Genomic DNA, 21112 nt, shown 5'->3' with positions numbered 1-21112 from the left:
TACCACACAGTTCCAGCTCCCAAATCCGCTCTCCGTGAGTGATGAGACCAGCAAGTATTCCCATCACCGAGCCGTAGCTGCCGTTTGACTAAACCCTGGAGTTAACGCAAATGCAAGGCCTGAAACCCAATGTCTGGTTGAGCATTTGTAACTACATCGTGGAACTTCTCCGGGTAAGAAAACTCAGAGCATAGTATTTTAATTTATGTATTTCAGCCTTTTGAATTGACTGAATCTGATAGTACTGACAGCAAGTCTAGAACCCGTGCATTAACTATGCCTTTCTCCACTGCAGATTTACTTCTAATTTCCATACTCGGTGGGAAGAAGTTGAATATCACAAGGTACTTCTTGCCCAATTACGTAACTCCTGATTTTATATACATACGTATGTCATACACAGGAATTATACTTTTCTTGTGGTCACTGAGAAGTAAATAACATTCACCGACTATTGTTTCCACCTGTGCTCTCTGGTATTTAATGCTGGCTCTATACAGGAACTGCCAGAAAGAGCAGCTGAAATGCTTCACCGCACTACGGTCACAGCTACGCAACAAGGGCAGCGCAAGTGCTGTCGACCTCCAAGAGCTTTCCTTTAGATTTTGTTAAGATTAACGGTCAAAAACATTCCCCAAACAGGCTGCCCTGCAGAGCTGGTCTGTCGGACCATCCTGAATGACCACAGTTACGGTCCTGCTGCTGCCGAAGGTGCGCACGAGGCAGCCAAAACAGCAGTGAAATTAAGTGTTGTTCTCTGAAAACACGGCAATCTCACTCCACCCCAAACCTTATCCATCTCACAAGCCCTGCCTTCAGAAAAGAACTCACACTCTAATGCCCTGGGACAAAAACTACATTAAATATAATCCACCTTATGAGTTATGGCAAAAAAACATTCTGGACAACGTCAGGTTTTACTACATGTAATGGCTTTATGAAATGTATAAATGTTACTGTTCTATAAAATACATTTTTCATTCCAAAATGCAAATTATAATTCATATTTATTCAGGACTTTCCTGTTTAGTGTTTTAAACTTACTGTTAAAAGAAAGACACCGGATTGCCAAATGATGATTTATTATAGCGTTTTTATTAACAAACTTTCATTGGAAAGCTCTGGGCGCATTAACATAGGAGGCACATTGGCTTTGACGTTTGGCATTTGACAGTCAACAGAATTGCACTTGGCTGCGACAGCCTGGCTACCGGAGTGGGAATTTCGGCGGCAGCCCTGGCAGCGAGCCTCTCCCACCGACCTACTCACCAGGTGCTTTTTGTCACCCGGGTCAGCCTTCGGAACCCGCTCGTTCTGCAAGGAACGGGGATCTATCTTGCTCTCCCCTTTCTTTTTCTGCTTGGAGAGAGAGGTTTTCTTGCTTTCAACCCCGTTGGCTTCCGCGCCGCCCTTTTCATCACACGTGTCTGTCTGCGGACAGAATCCCTTGGGGTTATTCGATAAGCTCTTCTCGCATTCAGAGCAACGCACTACGAGAGGCGCCGCGTTTCGGCAGAGAAACTGGGAAGAGCTCATCACCTTTGGAACGGTCCTTACGTTTTCCTCGGGGTTTTGAGGAGCGTGTGAATCTGTCCGGTTTATTCTTTGATGTGCCTGGAACTGTTGCACGGACTGGAGGAGAAAGTTTTTAGGCAGCGAGTTCTGGGTCATGGTTCTTTTGAGCCTTCCTTGAAGGCAGCTGCAGTGGAGGACGTGCGGGAGAGGGTGCACGTACCCTTCGGTGGCTGGCTGTAAAGCATTGATGGGAGCTACGGAGCTTTGGATCTGTACGGTCCCCGAGGAAGGAGAACACTGGTAACAGAAGGCATCGCTCAACTGTTGACAGGAGTGTGGGCTCCACTTCACTGCCACTTGCTTGTAGGCATCAGGGCAGCTACACTGCCTGCTCTGGGAGAAAATGGGGCATAGGGCGTGCTGGTCAAGAGATGTCTGTAGCACAGCTGAGCCAGCAACGTTTTTTATGCTTTTACTCACTTCGCTAGTGTAGGCTGAGTGTATAGGCACACACGTGTTTTGGGGCCTGCTGCTGAAGAGCTCCGAGCAGATATGGGTTTCTTCAAAAGTCACTTTCTCAGCAGGGTTACAGACACCCGTCGGTGACGCCAGCGGCTCCAGCTCGTAGTGCTCGTGCTCAATTTCTGGCTTTTGACTTCGGGAGTCCAGCTGATACTTGCTAACAGAATGGGATTTATTTTGTCCTCTGCCCCCTTGGGCTCCTGAAAAGGTCTGAGAGAAGGCATTACACCGCAGTTTTTTTGGTAGTGGGATCTGGCCACAAGTGCCCTGGGGCCCAAGGCACCGGCACATGCACTGGAAGAAGAACGTTGCAAAAGCCCAACTAATGCACATTATAAGCATCATAAAAGTACCCAGCTGCGTGTAGGCCAACACTGTAGAGGGCATCATCATCGCTCCAGCTACAAATGTCGTCAGTGCAGCCATTGCAATAGCAGAACCCATACGGCTTAAAGAAAAAATCACCTTTCCCTCTCGGTCGGGGTCAGGGGCTAAGCGATAAGCCACTCCATAATGAACAGCAAAGTCTACAGATAAGCCAACAGCCACTGAAATAGTGACAGATTCTAACACGTTTAGCTCCCATCCAAGAAGAACCAGAGAACCTACAGTGACAAAAATTGTTCCAGCTATTGAAACTATTGCATAAAGGCTTATGATTATATTCCAAGTTGTAAGCAGCATTACACTAAACGCAACGGCAACCGAAAGACCCATGGCAATCAGAGTACCATCAGAAAGGCTGTCCTGAAGATCGTAAAATTCGAGGTTACTCACAAACCAGCCGTTGCTAAGACCTCCCGGAGCAGAACTAAGCTCACTTGAAATCCAGGAGTCCACCTCTCTGTAGAACTGATGCATTTTCTCATAAGCCAGCGTGAAGAGGTAGGTGCTTTGGAACTCCAACACCACTGCCCTGATGGTGTCGTTCAGGTCAAAGCGAGGCCCTGGGGTTTTACTGTCTAAATGGTACCCTGTGCTTCTCTCTAGCTCCATTATAGCTCTCTTGATACATAATTCAAAAACTTCTTGTTTGTACGGAAAGCTCCAGTGGCTGCAGCAGGGGTAAAGAGACGGCTCATCACAGTCTTGATTTTCCATCCACTGCTTAAACGTTTCAATAAAGCAGCTTGTGAAGTCTTGTTCGTCAGTCTGATAGTAAAATGTCTGATTTCTTAACTTCTGACAGAAACGTAAAATCCAAACCTGTGAAGCTGGGCTAGCGATATTAAAACTGCTATCTAGTTGCAGCTTTCCTTTACTTTTAGGGTTTAAAGGGTCACCGTTATCCTCAGGTGTGACACCCCAGATTACCGTAATTGGCATGTGGAGCTCTTCTCCGTGGTGGACACGTTCAAACATAAAAAGCTTTTTGTATTCTGCATCATATCGTTCAAACGGGTGAGAAGACCTAAATACCTGAAACTCAGAGAGCTCCAGTGACGGCAATTTCATCTTTGGATTTACACACACAATATAAGCTCCACCGATTGTTAAGGCAAGGAACCAGAAAAGCCAAATGTATCGAAACTTGATAACAATGCACGGCAAAACTTTTTCAAAAAATATCCTGGACGCTTCTGAGACTGCAAAAATAATCTTGTGGAACATTTGGCACAACACTGTCCAGCAGTTTTTGTTGCTGTACACCCTCTGCTGAGGTTTCTTAAAGCAACTGAAAATATTGAGAAGGTATCGTTCATGTAACACAACTACAGCAGGCAGCCACGTAACCATCAAAACATAATTCACCAAAATGGCAGTGCCGGCATAAACACCAAAACACCTGATTGCTGTGATATTGCTGACGTAATTAGCGTAGAAGGCAGCGGCGGTAGTAAAACTTGTGACGAACATGGAGAGAGCAGCGTGCTGCAAGGTGATGCTCACTGTCTCAGAGGTTCCAGCATGAGGTTTATCAAACTTTGTGTAGTTCCAAACGTCACATAAGACAAAAGCATCATCTGCTCCAATCCCAACAAGAATAATCAATGCAGTGAGGTTCATGAATGGAAAGAATTCAAAATTAAATACTACCCGATAGAGAAAGTAAGAAATAATCAAGGAACTAATTATTGCAAACATCGTCATCAGTGTGATAAACATGGACTTCGTGTACACACACATAACTAATAGAACAATTACAATGGCTATGGCAGGATACACAGTATCCATCAGCAGGTAATCCTGGAACAACCTGTGTTTTATTCCAAACTCGATCCCTGTGACGGTGGTTACACCGTCGGAAGCGTTCCAGTTCTCAAAGTTGTCTAGGTAAATACTCATCATGCTTTCCCCCTTCTCAGTCGGGGAGAAGAGCATGCTGTACTTTAAAGCTGGTAGGACATAGTCAGCTGTCTTTGGGCTTAGGAAATCCTTGTCCACGAGATAGTGGAGGATCTGGTAAACAGCATTGTACTTGGTACACTTGCGAGGCACGTTTGTACACTTGAGCTGGTCCTTCCTCTTGGCGCTCATATCCCAGCAGTCCGGCCCCAGCGTCCCGTTGTAGTAGTATTTGGCACACGTGCGGAGCAGCTTGAGGGTGTGAGAGACGTCCCGCTCCACGATTTTTTGACACGAGGACCTGTTGTTCAGGATAGCGATGTAGTTGCCCAGCGTCCAGCTGGGGCAGCACGAAGCCGCAGTGGCTCTCTGGCAGAGATCACCAAAGTGGGAATGGGATCTGATCTGTATAAAGACAGGCAGGGCAAAAAATCCAGTTTAAAGTAAAAGTCTGAATTATTAGAAACGTTCACCCACAAAGAAAATAATCTCAAAGTGATTATTTTCCTTTTGTGTTAACATTTTAAATTCTTATTTCCACACACACTGTTTCTGACCAGCATCCTCTGACGTGCAGCAGCCTAAAGCAGCGGTAATTCAGTACACAGACTTGTCACAGCGGTATAAAACTGGCAGAAATGCTACAAATACCGTAATTCTATTGTTTGAAGATGCACGAGGGTTTTTTTTTTTTTTTTTCCCAGACTGAGGGCTGTTAACTCCCTTCTCTCAGCTTGCACTATAGTCCTGAAAATAAACAATCAGCCACACATCAGGGAGGTTTCATTCTGCTGGGAATCACATACTGCAGGTCCTAAGAGAGGCAGGGACTTATCATCCAGAGAAGAACGGATGTGACAGCTTTACAATGTCTTCCACCATCTACAACCCTCATTTATGAGTCTTTTTTAGCTCTCGTACTGCTGACAGACACTTTCCCCTGCCAGGCCAGCCTAACACCCAGGCACTGCATGTCCCCAAGGCACCAGCACCAGGGAACGCCACGGGGGCAGGGAAGCCCTGCTGCACCGAGACGGGGGTCGTGCCTCTGGACGCTGTCCCCACTGCGGGACCAAGTCCCAAGAGCTGACTCGGGAGCAAGGGGGAGGAAGATATGGCAGCAGCAAGGCCAGAGAGCACGACTTAGCTAAATCACTGTAATCACCACAGGCAAAATTGAGAGTAGCTACGAAACAGAACTGAAATTCTTAAATAACAGGGTTAGATCAGGGAAAACAGGGAGTATAAGTCCTAAAATCCAGAGCTTCTGCCTCATTATATGCGACAAACTAGAATTAATCCTTCAAATATTTAGATATATGTAAAATTTCAGTCTTAATCAAGTTACACAGAGTGAACACACGTTAATACAGTCACATTAATAATGACACATGCTTAAGAGTTTACAGGATTAGGCCCTGAAATCACTATCTATATATGTTTTAAATTTAGATGATCTATAAACCTGCCACTTGGCTTTTTTTTTAACAAAAGCGCACAGGTTTCTTATTAGCCATCCTTTATAATGCAGACAAAACCCCCTGCATTTGGGGATTCTCATGGCAGTCATAAAAGCTTTAATATGGATTTAATTTTGTCAACTAGTTTCTCAACAATAACAAACTGGCATTCCAAAAAAACAGGATAATTCACATTTGATTGTTTCCAGATAAAAACACTCACACATGCAAACTCAGGAAAAACTGAACAACCTACTAAATAAAAGGAAGCACTGGAATAGCATATCTGTATTTTTCATGGCACATCTCCAGGTTAATCCTAGGAGGATATAATAGGCAAATGGGGAAGAAAGGATTGTATTGTCTTCCCTACGTATTCAAGTTCAAGATGGGACAATGAGGTTTATACGCTGTTCTTCAACACTTGCTGCAGGCCATAAACATTCACTGGTAACTGCTGCCAAAGATAAAGTAACACGAGCTGGCAGCTGGAAATTAGAAATTAAAATACAAAATCTAGCTCCGGATGGCTCATTAAAATTCTACATAAAAAATTACTATATTGTAGCACTGGGCTTTGTTGGTGATCCAAAGGAACTGAAAAGGCTGTTTCGCTCTTGCCAGCCTTGGTCTGCCACTGGCAACATTCTCATTTATTTTGGAACGAGTAAGGAAACGAAGCCGGGCAACCTGCGCACATTTGAGATTTGCCCAAATGGATCCATGCAGTGACAGAGAACCACAAACACACGGGTTTTGGGGAAGCTGTCTGAGGAGATCATTTACAGTCTTTGAAGTTTATAAAATAAGTGTTCACGCTTTATAGGGAAAACATTCTGCAATTAACAGGTGAAAGAAATGGCTCTTCTTATCCAAGTAATAAAAAGTTTGCACACCTCCTACAGCTATTTGCTACCATGATGTCTCCGTGAAGATTATAGAACTACCATATGCTGAGCAGCTGCAGGATGGAGCCCCTAAGTGTCAGTAAAACATGTATTTAAAGTAGTTACAAGCAGATGGGAATACAATTAACACATAGGGGATATACCGTTAGCTCATAGTAAAGCAAATAGTAGCTGGTGCTGAAATGCTGCTTATCATCAGAAAAATACACAAATTCTAAGGTTTGCATTTCCAGAAAACAGTGTCTGATTTTCCTGTCTTGGAATAGAGAAAGCTTTGCCGCTTATTTCAACAGCGTTGTGGCACGCACGGGCATGAATTCGACAACAAAACCTACAGCCAGAGGAGAGCCCATAAGACCAGAAGGTCACTGAAGACATCAGTTTATCCTGATGGCTGCGGCGCAAGTCAGCACCCTCGCTGGGGACCAGCTCTAGCAGAACTCAGCATTCACAAATGGGGCATACTGCACACCTCATGACTTCTATAAAGTGTTAGAAGGGCTTAGAAATCGTTAGTGTTAGAATCGTTGATACATGCTATTTGTAAGTAACAAGCATTTAAAAAAAAAAAAATTAATGAAAAAATCTTCACCCTTTCTGAGGGTAAATATCTAATATATAAATAAAATATCTAATTTTTATTATAAATTTACATATATAGAGCCGCAGTAATTGCAAAACCTAACCATATCAATTTGTTTCGTCTCCTAACTAGCTAAAAATCAATGTTGCTCTCATGAGGCTCTGGGGAGACCTCATAGCGGCCTTCCAGTACCAGAGGGGGGCCTACAGGAAGGCTGGGGAGGGTCTGTTTACAAAGGCCTGCAGTGACAGGACGAGGGGCAATGGTTTTAAGTTGGAGAAGGGGAGATTTAGATTGGATATTAGGAAAAAGTTCTTTACTATGAGGGTGGTGGAACACTGGAACAGGCTGCCCAGGGAGGTGGTTGAGGCCCCTTCCCTTGAGATATTCAAGGTGAAGCTCGACGAGGCCCAGGGCAACCTCGTCTAGTTGGGGGTGTCCCTGCTGACTGCGGGAAGGTCGGACTAGATGACCTTTGGAGGTCCCTTCCGGCCTGGACCAATCTATGAATCTATAAATCTATGATGCACTGTCATTCTGCTCAGCTGTTTCATTACTATATTCTTACATAAATACCTGAATTACAAAAAAAGATCCATAGAAAAAGTATCTGCAACAACCCTTCTCCGTCCTCTGGATGGTGTTATAAACGAAACCAAATAAATTCCCCTATTTTTTAGCTTTGTCTGCATGTTGACTGACAACTCGAAACGGATGTGAACAACATGACGTCCTCTTACGTGCTACGGGATGGCAATGGGCAGCAATACAAAGTTTCAAACACACGCTTCATACCTGTGAGTTAAACAAATTAAATGCCATCTTTACTTACCCTCAAGTTATCTACATTGCACATTGACTTAATTGCATTCAAATTCCATAAATTCTCTCCTTCTGTTGATGTAAACACCACTCGTGAATAGCGATCACCTGAAATTACAGGAGGGGGGTTTCAGAGATGATTTGGGTGTGTCTGGTATCAAAGACCAAGGCAAAATCCCACCATTCAAATGGCACAGATTAAATCTTTGTCAGGTCATGGGAATCCACCTCCTTTTCGAGACGAGCTATTTATCTGTAAGACTCAGTCCACATTAAAGTTTCAGTTTCCTTTAAGTGCTTATAGTAAATAGGCATCTTCAACATTATATACCACTTAGAAGCACTACAGACTGCTATTCAAGCAAACTATCTTCTGAAATATGACAAACAAATACAAATCAAAAGATCTAATCAGCAAACTATGAAGTTCTTGGCACAGCATAATGGCAGTGCACAGATAATAGTAATCAAAGGCTGATTTAGTAAGTCATTTGGGAATATAAATAATAATTATAAAGCTGTTTCTACAAGAACATTTTTGCTTTAGAAGCAAATGACTGCAGTGGAAATTGTTGTGATATCCTTGAGGCCATTTTTAAGAATTCTACAGTTTGGACACATACAGTTTAAATTACAAATTAAATCGCGTTTATTAGAAGACAGCTTTTACGAAAGAAAGTAATTACTTTGTGGCACTGAGATTTTTATGCATAGCTAACAAAGAAAACATAGATACAAGCACAAATATACGGTACTGCATAATACAATATGGAACTTTGGGTTAGGAAACATTATCACGTTAATTACAATATTCCAAACATCGAATTTTTCTCACTGCTGTGAAATGTGCAGAGTTTTTGCCTTTCACGTGACTGTAACGAAAAGACTCAGGGGTGGTGCTTTATGATCTCTGACCGTGCCTTAGGACAAAGGGAACCGAGATCTGCAGACAAAGACAGACACCAGGAATGACAAATACGGGTCAGGAGGAAATCAACTGTTTTCTTTACGTCACGGACTGGCCAACTTTCCCATAGGAGCACAATTCCTTTGTGGCGGCCACAACTGAGACTACGCAGAAACAGTAGTGGAAAGAAGGAGAGTGAGACTACGCGGAGACAGCGGCAGGGTAAGAGGAGGTAATTCTGCTTCGGGCTGCAGTTAGTGCTCGGTAGAGTTCTCAGCAGATTTCCTCTTCCTTACACGAGATCTGCTCAGGCTGATTTGGTTCTGCTCACGGGAGCAGAAATGACGACCTTGCTCACATCCTCTCACTTAGATGTAAGACCATAACGTAATCAGGGGAAAAGAATTAAATAATTAAAAAAAAAAAAAAAAAAAATCTGTTTCTCACCCCAGATTTACTGGTCATGGCTCTCTCAGATCAAGTAATATAAACAAATAATTTCACAATTATGTTTTTGTGCGCTGTTATCAGCCCTCACATATTGAAGTAGCTGCAAAAGAGCCCGGGTCATTATACGAATAAAGGCAAGATCTCCATCTGCTAACGCACGCTCCCTGCCAGAACAGACTTATCAAAGGTTTGCAGTCTGCCTTGTGAAAAGTCAATAAAGACTTCTTTGTCTTTTCTGTCCTCTAGTTTAACGGAGACAGCTTCATGAGCCTTCAGTACTTTAAGGTGGGATTTTTGTTTCTTTGAGGGGGGTGCTTTGTTTGGGGTTTTTGCGTGCGTGTGATTTTTGTGGGATTTTTTTTCGTCAACAACCCCCTAAATTCTGGACGAGATACGACCTGTGGGTGTCTTTTAGAACATATACAGGAAAAGGATTTTGAATTAAGTTTTTGTAGAGGTAAGTTAACAGCACAGATACAACCCATCTTCTTCCTTAGTATGAATTAAGGGCTACCTCTATAGTCATACACGAAACACTGTTTTTACAGTGATCAGCAGTCCCGATAACTAATAAAAATCTTTATAGGAAATGGAACCACTGGAAGGAAGCACTTTAAGTAAATACAGTTGGTTCCTAGGAAGAACCAATGGGACACAGCATTTCCGCCCAATTTCTTCCAAGACTTCTGCCCGCAGACAGAAGTTGCTATTGTGAATACACTAAGCAAAAAATGTAAGGCACATAATATACAGAAGAGCTCAGAAATCATTCAGCTGGCAGAAGTTTTTAGCCTTCCTTACATCACTTCTCCACTTACTCGGAATATCGCAGAAGAAGGTATCCTTGTGGAAGTTCCACTCTACTTGTCTCTTCTCTCTTTCGTAGTGATCGTCTGACCATCTGTCATCCTGATGACTAAAACAGAATACAGTTTTACGTACCGCAGCACAGAGACTATTAAAAGGAGTATCCAAACCAGCCACACATCTTAAGAGCTCTTACATATGAAAAATCATGTGTTTTTACTGATGTGAATTGAGTATTCAAAAACTGAAACGTTTGAGTTTTTTTGCTATTATAGACTTCAAAGGAAACTACACTGAGAGCGTAGTACTGAGTACACCAGTACTGAAAATACCCATAATTCAAAAGATAATTAAAACTATAAATTCTTTTGAAGAGCTTGTGATGGGAAATATCTAGTTCTGGGCGAAAGGCCTCAAGAATTGTAGAAGACCAGTTCAATGTTTGTATGAAATCAGTGGCAGTATATACATTAACTTCAGCGGGTTTTAAAGCAAGTGCTATGGACGCATAAAAAAATCCCCAATAAAATAAAATGCATTTTTAATACGTACCTTTTAGCTTGCTCATCCGCATACTTGAAAGGATAGTTTGCAAGTGTTGCTTTGTACCCTGTGTTTTTGACCATGTTGTTCCATGTGACCAATCTCTGTCCTATGGCTGTCCCTCGTGGTTCAAAACCCTGAGACAGAGCAGCACAACATTCCATTAATACTTTTCATTCCTTCGCTTAAACAGGAAAACGGAATCATGATCAAAGTGATGGATAGTTTTCATTAAGAAGCATAGTTTCTCCAGGAATCTATTTCTAAAAGTAAAATGCTTTATGACAGGTCAGACAAAATAACGGCCAAGTGCAGAGAGTGACAGGGGATTAAGAATTCTGGCACGTACAGCTTCTGTCCCCGAGAAGTGACGATGATTTAGTCTATCAAATGTTCAACACTTCGTTTTCAGAGCAAGGGTGTTCTACAAAGTCCTCTTCTGTATCTCAATTATCACTCTTTACTGTTTAAATATGACTAAAACCCACTTAAGTACATCATCTTTATTTCTCCAAGAATAAGGCAAATCTTTAAATAATTTTCAAAGTGACTTTGAAACAATTTTAATAATTTGTCTGTTTTCAAGAACTATACATGACATAACGGATATGTACAGACATATGCTACTATAATAGACACAAAAATAACTTATAGGAACAGTATATTTTTATTTGAGGATAATAATTAAATACAGTATTTTCAATAAAAGTCCAGGAAGCTACTCATGGGTAAGACAGCTCATGAAAAATAAGAAATGAGTGCAGTGTTTAATAGAATCTGATAAAAATTACTTCCACAGTCTTTCAATATATATATCAATTCATGCCCAGAAGGCACCTAGAATCCCCTTTCCTTTAATAGATCCTGCCCCTCGATCTTTGAAACCTGACTGAGAATGTATGGTCTGTGTTGTTTTCTGCTGTACATCCAAAACGGGGGTGAATTTACATTATTCAATGTACAGCAGCTCTGTTGAAGGAGACATGAACTTTCCATAGCAAAATGCAGAAGGAATTTAAACAAGTGGATAACACTCTCTGATGGCAACTGCATCTCTGTACCACCATTAGCTGCCCCAATGTTAAGATTTAATACGTTTATTTTTTTTAATTAGAGGAATTACAAGGCTCTTTACCAGCTCTTTTCTTTCATGGATTCACTAGACAGAAATTGCTTCTGCAAACGTACTACTAACTGAATCTCATTGGAAATTGGTTCCCAAACAGATTCAGGGAACCTTTTCAGGCACATTAAGGGTACTTTTTCCTCTGAGCAGATCTCTGTTTAAGAGGAACGTATCAATTTCTGCAGTTGCATCTGCTGTTTACTGGTACCGCTGAAAAACCAGCAACCCAAAAATACTTATCTGACAGTAGAGTTGATTAATATTTACCTACCAGCAACGGATCAGAGAAATCTGGAAGATCTGGAACCAGTATTCCAACCAGCGCACACACCACTATCAACACCGTACACATGCCCAGGACCACCACGGGCCAGTCGGCTATCAGCGCAGCGTAGCTACGTGGAGAGGAACAGAGAAAAAGATGGTACAGGAATAAAAGTTATATGCCATAACAATAATTTACATAAAATATTTTTACATAAAAAATGCAAAAAAAGCACATGCAGTGAAAACTTTTGTTTAAGACTAAACATATTTTATATAAATATTTTTTCCTTAACTTTATACTTAACTTTTAGCATGGATATTATCCATAGGTGGGGACTACTAGAAAATAGATGCTTTGTTAAAAATTTAATGATAGAAATCATTGCAGTTTCTTCTTTGAAAGCTTAAGCTTTTTAAAGAAAAATATCAAAGAGAGGAAAAATTAATTTTAAAGTGGAACCCAAAAGAAAACATTTCTTCTATATTTAAAACAGTCATTAAAAAAAATTACTCAAACCCTATATACTAATGATGCATTAAATCTGTTGTAAATTCAAAGATGCAGGGGAGTTGCAACATGATACATAAACTAATTAGCATTAATTGTTTAGTCTTCTAGTATAACACATATCCTTGGATTTTAACTCCTACTTCATTCTAAATTTTAAGAGTGCAAGAATTTTTAAATGCAAATGAAATTTTCACCATTTTCATAAAATTGTTAAATTGACAGAGAAGTATCAGAAAATAAAATGAAAACTAGAAATCTTAATTTCTTAATAATTTTTCTTACAGTAAAGACTTGAATTCATAGAGTTTATGTTTCAAGGGCAACACCGTCTAATCTTGGGAGCAAAGAGAGTATAGACAGTCCCACAAAGTTTAAAGGGCATTAGAAAAATAATTATAGACTATGAATCATTCTGTATTGATGGCCTCAGGAAGATCTATACTCTTATTTCCTCTACTTACACGCAACGTGACGTGAAAGTTTAGAGCAAAGAGCTCCCTGGACTTATTTCTACTGCCTTAAAAGATTACTTTCTGTCCCATTGCTCAAATGGGAGTCAATGCCCAGCTCCTTGCTCCAGCAATAGCTTCCCAGTTTTCTAACCGTAAAATCAACTCAGTGGGCAAGTTAATTGCTGACTTCCCATCGCACGTGGAAACAGGTACAGCCCAGGGGTCCTGGTACAGGTTTAAGGAGCAAGGAAGTCCAAAGCACTGGGTGTGTCTCAATTTCCCGTTAGGTAAACGTGAAATAATTCTTACATTCTCACACAAGAGGTTAATTAGCCAAAGCCTGAAAAGCAATCTTAAGTGTAAGTTTTTATTGAAGTGAATCACAAAGGGGCAGCTTGCCAAATAAGCAACTGTACAAAGTAGAAGTGAAGGGAAGTAAATGACCTAATAGAATTTTCCTATTTATAGGACTAAATGTTTTCATAAACACCTAGTAGTAGATGGACTAGCTATTAGAGACGTTTGCTCTGAAGTCATAAAAATTATAACCAAGAGATTTATTGTCCTGTTCATCACTAGTGCCAGGTTCACCCCTTTGAGATGTTGTCTCTACACCTCCATTCTCAGCTGAATAGCTCTTAAATGGGTTAAATTCTCCAGTCACTAGCTGTGAAAGAAACTATGTCCCAGGTGAGGCATTTAATGTGTTAATAAGCCACGTACAGAAGTGCTCATCTACACCTGCAAATCTGTCCCGTTTCTCATATCGCATACTGAAATTCAGATAAGCAGAGTGACCTGGGCTAGAACATCAAAAAGGACTAACCATACTATATTTTAATTTTATTTTTCTGAGCATCATTTGGTGTTGCTGGAGGCTCTGGTTCCAACCAGGTTGCCTATAGCCAGCCTTGACCCCAGCCCACCATAAGTGGCTAAACCTGATGGCAGTCAGTTTATTTTTCGCCCAATAAAAAGCCATGAAATGAGTTCAGTTACTTGTTATTTTCTCTGTGAAAAGCCAGCCACTGCCCTCACTTAGCTTCTGTGAAAGTGACCACTTGCTGATGTCCGAGTCCAAGAGGAAACCGCTTAAATCAACTCCTCAGCCAAGGAATCGCCCACGTTCTCACAGCACACCCTTACTGCCAAGCACATGCTTTAATACTTTTCTAAATCCTGCTTTTTGACGCCTAATTAAAACTATAGTTGCTCAATAAGCTGGGCTATGCTGATACATTATCGTTTCTTTTTTTCTTCTAAACTATTCAAGCCCTAAATGATGGATTCTCAGTAACTGTGACGCTGCCTGAAGTATCTTTTTTACGCCATTTCACCCCCTGCTTTCAATCTAGCTGTCAGAACGGCAACACCGCTGTAAGCTGCACTGTTCCACGAGGATGCATATAGTTCTCATTAATGTCTTTCCTTCTGCCGTTTTTCACCCACCTGAAAAAAGTCTGAGTTTTTGGTGGTTTTTTTTTTTTCCTTTGTGTTTTAAACAAATAAAAATGTTTAGGAGTAGTTAATTCAATCTATAGTTATCTCACCCATTTAACACCACAAAAAAACTGGTTTCAAGCAATTTCCCCCAAGGTGATCTACCTCAGATGCTTTCTTAAAGAGTAGAAAGGAAAAAAAAAAGAAAAAAGATAGTGCTCCAATATGTCCTCACTTTAAGCTACCGCTTAACACACAGAGTTTTAGGCTTTTCAATTAGCACCTATTAGCAGAGATACTCACGTTAAACCACCAGCCAGTCTCATATACAGACAGAAACACACCATATATAGTTTCTGTATCATAAAGAAGTCACCATGAGCAACAGATATTTGTGTGGTTGAATTCATATTAACGAACAGATTTACGTAACTCAAATTTAGCAAACAGGTTTGTTCTTTACTGAAGGCAAATTCTCTGACCCTGTCATTCTTCAGGGAATATGCAGTCCAAACCTAGAGCTCTTGACTCTGTGGGGTTTCTGGTTTTCGGCAGAAAACAAGATCATTACGGTGAAATTTCTGAGCTTTTCTGTCTGGTGGTTTTATCATTACTGATGGCACAACCAAGCTGCTTCTCAAAATAGCCCTTCATCAAAAAGGTACTGAGTCACAGGTTTTTATGCCAGTGCAGAAAGTGGATATTTCACTGAATTTCACTGAATTTTTTTAGAGTTGGAAGGGACCATAGAGACCATCCAGTCCAACTCCCCTGCTGAAGCAGGATTGCCCAGAGCATGTCAGAGCATGTTACTCAGGACTGCATCCAGATGGGTCTTGAAAATCTCCAAAGAAGGGGACTCCACAACCTCCCTGGGCAGCCTGTTCCAGGGCTCTGTCACCCTCATTGTAAAGAAGTTTCTTCTCATATTTGAGTGGAACCTCCTATGTTCCAGCTTGTGCCCGTTGCCCCTCGTCCTCTCACTGGCAACCACTGAAAAGAATCTGGCTCCCTCCTCCTTCAACCCACCCTTCAGATACTTATAAGCATTGATAAGGTCTCCCCTCAGCCTGCTCTTCTCCAGGCTAAAGAGACCCAGCTCTCTCAGCCTTTCTTCATAAGGGAGATGCTCCAATCCTTGAATCATCCTCGTTGCCCTTCGCTGGACTCTTTCCAGTAGTTCCCTGTCCCTCTTGAATTGGGGAGCCCAGAACTGGATGCAGTATTCCAGTTGTGGCCTCACCAGTGCAGAGTAGAGGGGGAGAATGACTTCCCTCGACCTACTAGCCACACTCTTCCTTATGCAGCCCAGGATTCTGTTGGCCTTCCTGGCCACAAGAGCACACTGCTTGCTCATTGTCATTTTGCTGTCTACCAGGACCCCCAGATCTTTCTCTTCGGAACTTGACTCCAGCAGGTCCACGCCTAACCTGTATTGGTGCCTTACATTCTTCTTCCCCAGGTGCAGGACCCTACACTTTTCCCTGTTGAACCTCATGAGGTTCTTCCTTGCCCAGCTCTCCAGCCTGTCCAGGTCTCGCTGGATGGCAGCGCAGCCCTCCAGGGTGTCAGCCACCCCTCCCAGTTTGGTATCATCAGCAAACTTGCTAAGGATACACTCTGTCCCCTCATCCAGGTCACTGATGAATATGTTGAACAGATATACACCCAAAGCGACTGGCACGGACTGCAGTAAAAAATAAAATATGTGGCACTTTCAGCAATTCACTACCCACTGCAGAAAGAAATACTTTCCTTGTCTCTCTTTTTTTTTTTTTTAAATCTGTTTTAATTTGATTGCCATCTATTTTCTTTTAACACTCCTCACCCTTGCAATGTGTGGGGAATTACAGTTTTGCCATCACCTCATCTGCTGCCTTTATGATTCTGCAAACCTCGCGTGTGACAGTATTAGACCTTACCTTTTTGGTAACTTGAATGGTCTGGCTGGCCTGGAAGGAGGAAAAAGAATAATTGAAAATATATGAAACATACATGCAAGTGTCAATTTGTTTAATTCTTCCCATACATGGATAAGGAGCTAAATTATAAAAATCAGATATTTTAGAATATGAATTATTTTAAAAGGCATACAATCACATTCAATTGAGTCTTTGCAAACAAGCAATTCAGAGAATAATTACAGCTACAGACAGCTGGGTTTTCAAAAGTGAAATTTTATGCAGCTGATTTTCAGGATTAGTTTTTAAGAGGCTTCCAGTTTTCAACAAGAGACCGAATAAACTAACACGATAAAAATTCAGTAGCATTGAGAACCATGACAAAGTTTGGGTATGATGGGAATGGCCAACCAAAATACCATGTTCTGACATTGCAATTCACGAACTTTCTTAATTGTCCTTTGTAATTCAGCTACAAAAAATTCTGTTGGACATAAATTCTGTCCTGTCACAATGCAGCAAATAAAATGACAAAAGGTACTTGTATAAAATAACTTTTCTATGCAAGTTTTTGTTATTTGTTAAAAATCTAATACTAACAACATTACTTTGATAAGGATATCACAAACCCAAATACAAATTATTCCTATCTGCCGCTGCTCACAGCCCACTCTAGATGTATATTCACAGCACCGCTAACTAACAGGATAGCAAAAGGGTGATGCAAATGTAATCGACAGCGTAGGGTAATACAAATGTGGCCATTACTATCACCCCTTTCCACAACAGAGAGGATAGGAAAACAAATTAAACTAGCAAAGCTAAATACTGATGCTAAGCCCTCTTCTACTCTTCATCTTCATTCATGATGTCTCTCAAGCAATAGAGCACATAAATATAACTACGATGGATCAAGAAATATAAAGCCAATATATTTATTTCCTCAAGAAATACAGATCCATATTAATTTAGCTGTTATAAGAAATAACAATTGTATAAAAGCAAATTTCTATCGTCTGTAATTCACTGCTGTCTGGAAATGCTCCAACCTGACCGTGTAGCAGAGCTAACTGGGACATGCCCGTAGGTGGTACAGAGTAGTAAAAAAATCACTCCTTGAAACCATGAGGAAGCTGGAGAAAAGCAGAACAACCAATTTGTAATTGCAGTTAACTCAAGGATTAGGAAATGTACAGACAAGGATCTTCTGTTAAATCAAAAAATTTGGATTAAATTTATGAAATGTCACCAACCTTCTTGTGGTGGTACGAGAAGTTTTTGGCATTAGTTGTGAATTTGAGTATGTTCAGTACCTCTGAAAGTCAGATTTGTGCATCTCAGACTACAAACAGAAGGTTTAAATGACAACTCAGGTTTAAATTGGCAGACAAAATTCCTTTCCATATCCTCGGATGATCATTACTATGACCACCATGGCCCTATAAAGGGTTAGCTGGCTCATCCAGAAAGCCACATCCACATCACTACACAGTGCCCCAAACACGAGGGTTTGCTTGGACAGCGAGGTACAGAACTGCCACAGAATCACCCGAGGTCCTCAAAAAGCTGGTGAGACACGTATTTGTTGGGAAGGATCATGCTGTAATGGATATTGTTCTGCACGAATCTTCTCAAAGTATCTTCTTGTATAGTCACCCTTTCCACAGCTCTCCCAGCCACTCCTGCATGCAAAACCTTAGTACGTGTGCATGTTTCAAACATCTCTCTTCAAACTTTACACTGTCTTTCATTTATGTCTCTGTAACCACATGTCAAAACAGATTCTCTTAAAAGAACGTAAAATTTGTTTAGATAGAACTTTCAAAAATTAACTGAGGCTAATTTGGTTTACACAAAAAAGGTAAAAATACCACACAACCCTTTCTCATCCTCCTCCTCTCCCATCAAAACCAAACTACATTTCCCTCTGTTTCCTCCACCTGCAAAATATATTCAGTGCTGAACAAACGATGATGATTAAGTCCTTCAAAGTGAGGGAGGGTTAAAGGTCACACCTGCTATCAAACTGTTTGGTTTCAAAAAGCATGCATTAAAAACCCCTGTGTACACTGAATTCCAGCAGTGTAACCAATCTCCTGCAGCTGTTGTGATGGCTCTATTATATCAGGCGATAGGAAAAGTTATCCCTGAAAACTATGCCCAAAAAATTCTTTAGTTATGCTCTAAAATACAGAAATGCATGGTAAAACCAGGTCTTTCCCATTTAATTAACACTGCTGTGTCTAATTTTTAAAGTACTGTACTTCCAGTTAGTCAGTTTAAATACCACCACTAACCTCCAAAAATAATAAAAAAAAAAGTCTAGACAGAAAAAAAAGAAATCCTCATCAGTTTTCATGAGAAAGAAACAGTGAATTCCATAATTGTGCTGGGACAAAAGCCAAGCTGATCCATGTATTAAATTACCTCCATACTTAGTTCTCACAAGTTTGATAGCGCAAAGTGACAATCACAGTTGTTTGTGACGGAACCAGCACAACCAAGTTATGACAAAAATGACAGTCACTGATTAAAATCTAATACGTATATGCACCAAGAGCGGGGGGAAGGAAAAGGGGAAGGAAAGGACAGGCTCTGTTCTACCACCATTTACTGCAAGTCTCAGCCCTTCTTCAACAGATGCTTCGCTTCACCCTGTCCTCTCCTAACGGCAAGTTCAGACTGAGCCCCATACAATTAGGAACGACATAAAGAAGGGATAACGAGATCAGTTAAAAACCCCGGACATTTCTCAACATGAAATGCACTCGGGGGACCAGCATCCTTCTTTGCAATATGGTGAAAAGGAGGAATGGTGTTTTTAAAAAGCACTGCGATAATATCCCAAATTTTACCGTAGGAAGTAATGAGTATCAGGAGGACGGATCAGGGCACCAGTCTGGACTGGGCTACTACAGCTCTAACACTCACCTCGCCAGTCTAAATAAGCACTTAACCTCAGCATTTTTACCAGTTCTTTGAACGCTGAGGTAACAGAAAACATTTGTGCCTTCGTGTCCATACCAACTTAAATAGGGGCAATTCACACGGATAAAAAAAAATACTATTGTCTTATATATTTTTCAATCTGAGAAAGAAGATGACTAGAGCTCTAGGTTCCTGAAAGGGAACACACCATGCACTGGGCCACATCCTGTCTTCAGGTTCTCAATGAAGCCTGTGTTTCCTTTCGGTTACAGCACTGAAAGAGTTTTCTCACGACAGTCAATAGATTGGCACGGGTGTAACAGAGAGGCGAGTGTGGGCTGAACTTCGAGAACCACAATGAAGAGGAAAGCTTCTGGAAATCATATGTATTATTAAATCTAGTTCTATGACCTTCATGTTACCCGGACATTACATGGCTCAAAGCAACGTTTCACCAGCTATGAACTCCCAGCTGAATGGACTGGAAGCCCTGCAAAAAGATACACACCAGCCTGTGCAACCACTTCTCGTACTTCATGGAAGAATGAAAAAGCACTGACTGCTGATAAATGCCATCCCTTGGCAAATCCAGCTGAGATCCACGCTCAGTGACGTTTGCATATGAGCAGTGACAGCCAAAAATAATTTCAGGGCTCAAACCCAGGCACAAACATAGCACAGAAATGGTCACTGCCAGAAATTTGACAGAGTAGGAAAAGCCTGATTTTCAGAGAAAACTAACTGGACAGGCGGCTGGTCTCCTTCAGTTTGGCAGAGCTGCACAAGATTTTGAAAACAAATGTATAGCTTACAGCTATTTATTATAAAGTGGTTGTTACAGGGCTGTAAATGGTCACTAATAGTATTGCACATAACACACCAGCAGAAGCAATCAACACAACTGCTCCAGCAGAAGAGGAGCCACAATAAATGAAAATTGTAGACGTTGCAGCAGATCTGTAACACCTTCAGTTTCTCGCACTATGGACAAACACCAAACGTGTGGCATAATCTTAATTTTACTTTCCTCATGCAGGTATTCATAAAAGGGATGCGCTATTTCTCTTGATACAAATGAAAATCACATCCATAAAAACACATGGCATATTTGTGACGTAGTGTACTCTCTAGGACACAAACCATATCTTCTTTCTGAAGCGCCTTGTATACCACAGGTTTCTAAATATAGCTATACCAAAAAACTAATCATTAAAAAGTTTCTATGATTCTGTAAAGAAAAAGCCAATAGCAGAAAATCTAATTTTGCATTCTTGCCTTTCACTTCAAGATTCACTTTAGTCAAAAATGTTAAGTTACAATATAGAGCTGTACTTACTGGGAAAAAAAATTAATATCAATATAAAGACTCCCCTTGTCCAAGGATTATGAGGTGTTTAACCTCAGTGCTTTACTTTGCCAGAGGGAAGCTATTCCCTTTGTTGGTAGATCTGGTTACAAGAAGCGATAAAACATAGCTTTTTGTCATTATTACGCTCAAGGATAAGCTAAATCCCTGCAGGACAGAATGAGATATGCATCATATTGTACACCTTCCATTAGAACATACAATACAAACTAAATCCCGGCAGACGAAGAAAATCCTTGTGTTTTCAGAGTGTCATTGACCCATGAGAACAATCTGAAATGCTCTAAAATATCAAGCTCGCTTTGGCTGCTATATCAG

At 41.0% G+C, this 21112-nt stretch overlaps 1 protein-coding gene across 1 annotated transcript in view; it reads right to left on the bottom strand.

The window, feature by feature from the left end:
• Positions 1–1080: 1080 nt before the first annotated feature.
• The window catches only part of DISP1 (dispatched RND transporter family member 1), a 30215-nt gene continuing 10183 nt past the window's right edge, over positions 1081–21112 (bottom strand). Inside the window, exons 2-7 of the mRNA XM_074168868.1 lie at positions 16522–16551; positions 12201–12324; positions 10813–10940; positions 10272–10369; positions 8107–8204; positions 1081–4728 (exon numbers count right to left, since the gene is read on the bottom strand). Coding sequence (XP_074024969.1) covers positions 1084–4728; positions 8107–8204; positions 10272–10369; positions 10813–10940; positions 12201–12324; positions 16522–16551 — 4123 coding nt within the window. The 3' untranslated portion in view covers positions 1081–1083. The remainder of the gene's footprint in view (positions 4729–8106; positions 8205–10271; positions 10370–10812; positions 10941–12200; positions 12325–16521; positions 16552–21112) is intronic.

Source organism: Numenius arquata, chromosome 2, assembly GCF_964106895.1.
Source record: "Numenius arquata chromosome 2, bNumArq3.hap1.1, whole genome shotgun sequence".
NCBI classification, from domain to species: Eukaryota; Metazoa; Chordata; class Aves; order Charadriiformes; family Scolopacidae; genus Numenius; species Numenius arquata.
This window is presented reverse-complemented; position numbering and strand designations above follow the sequence as displayed.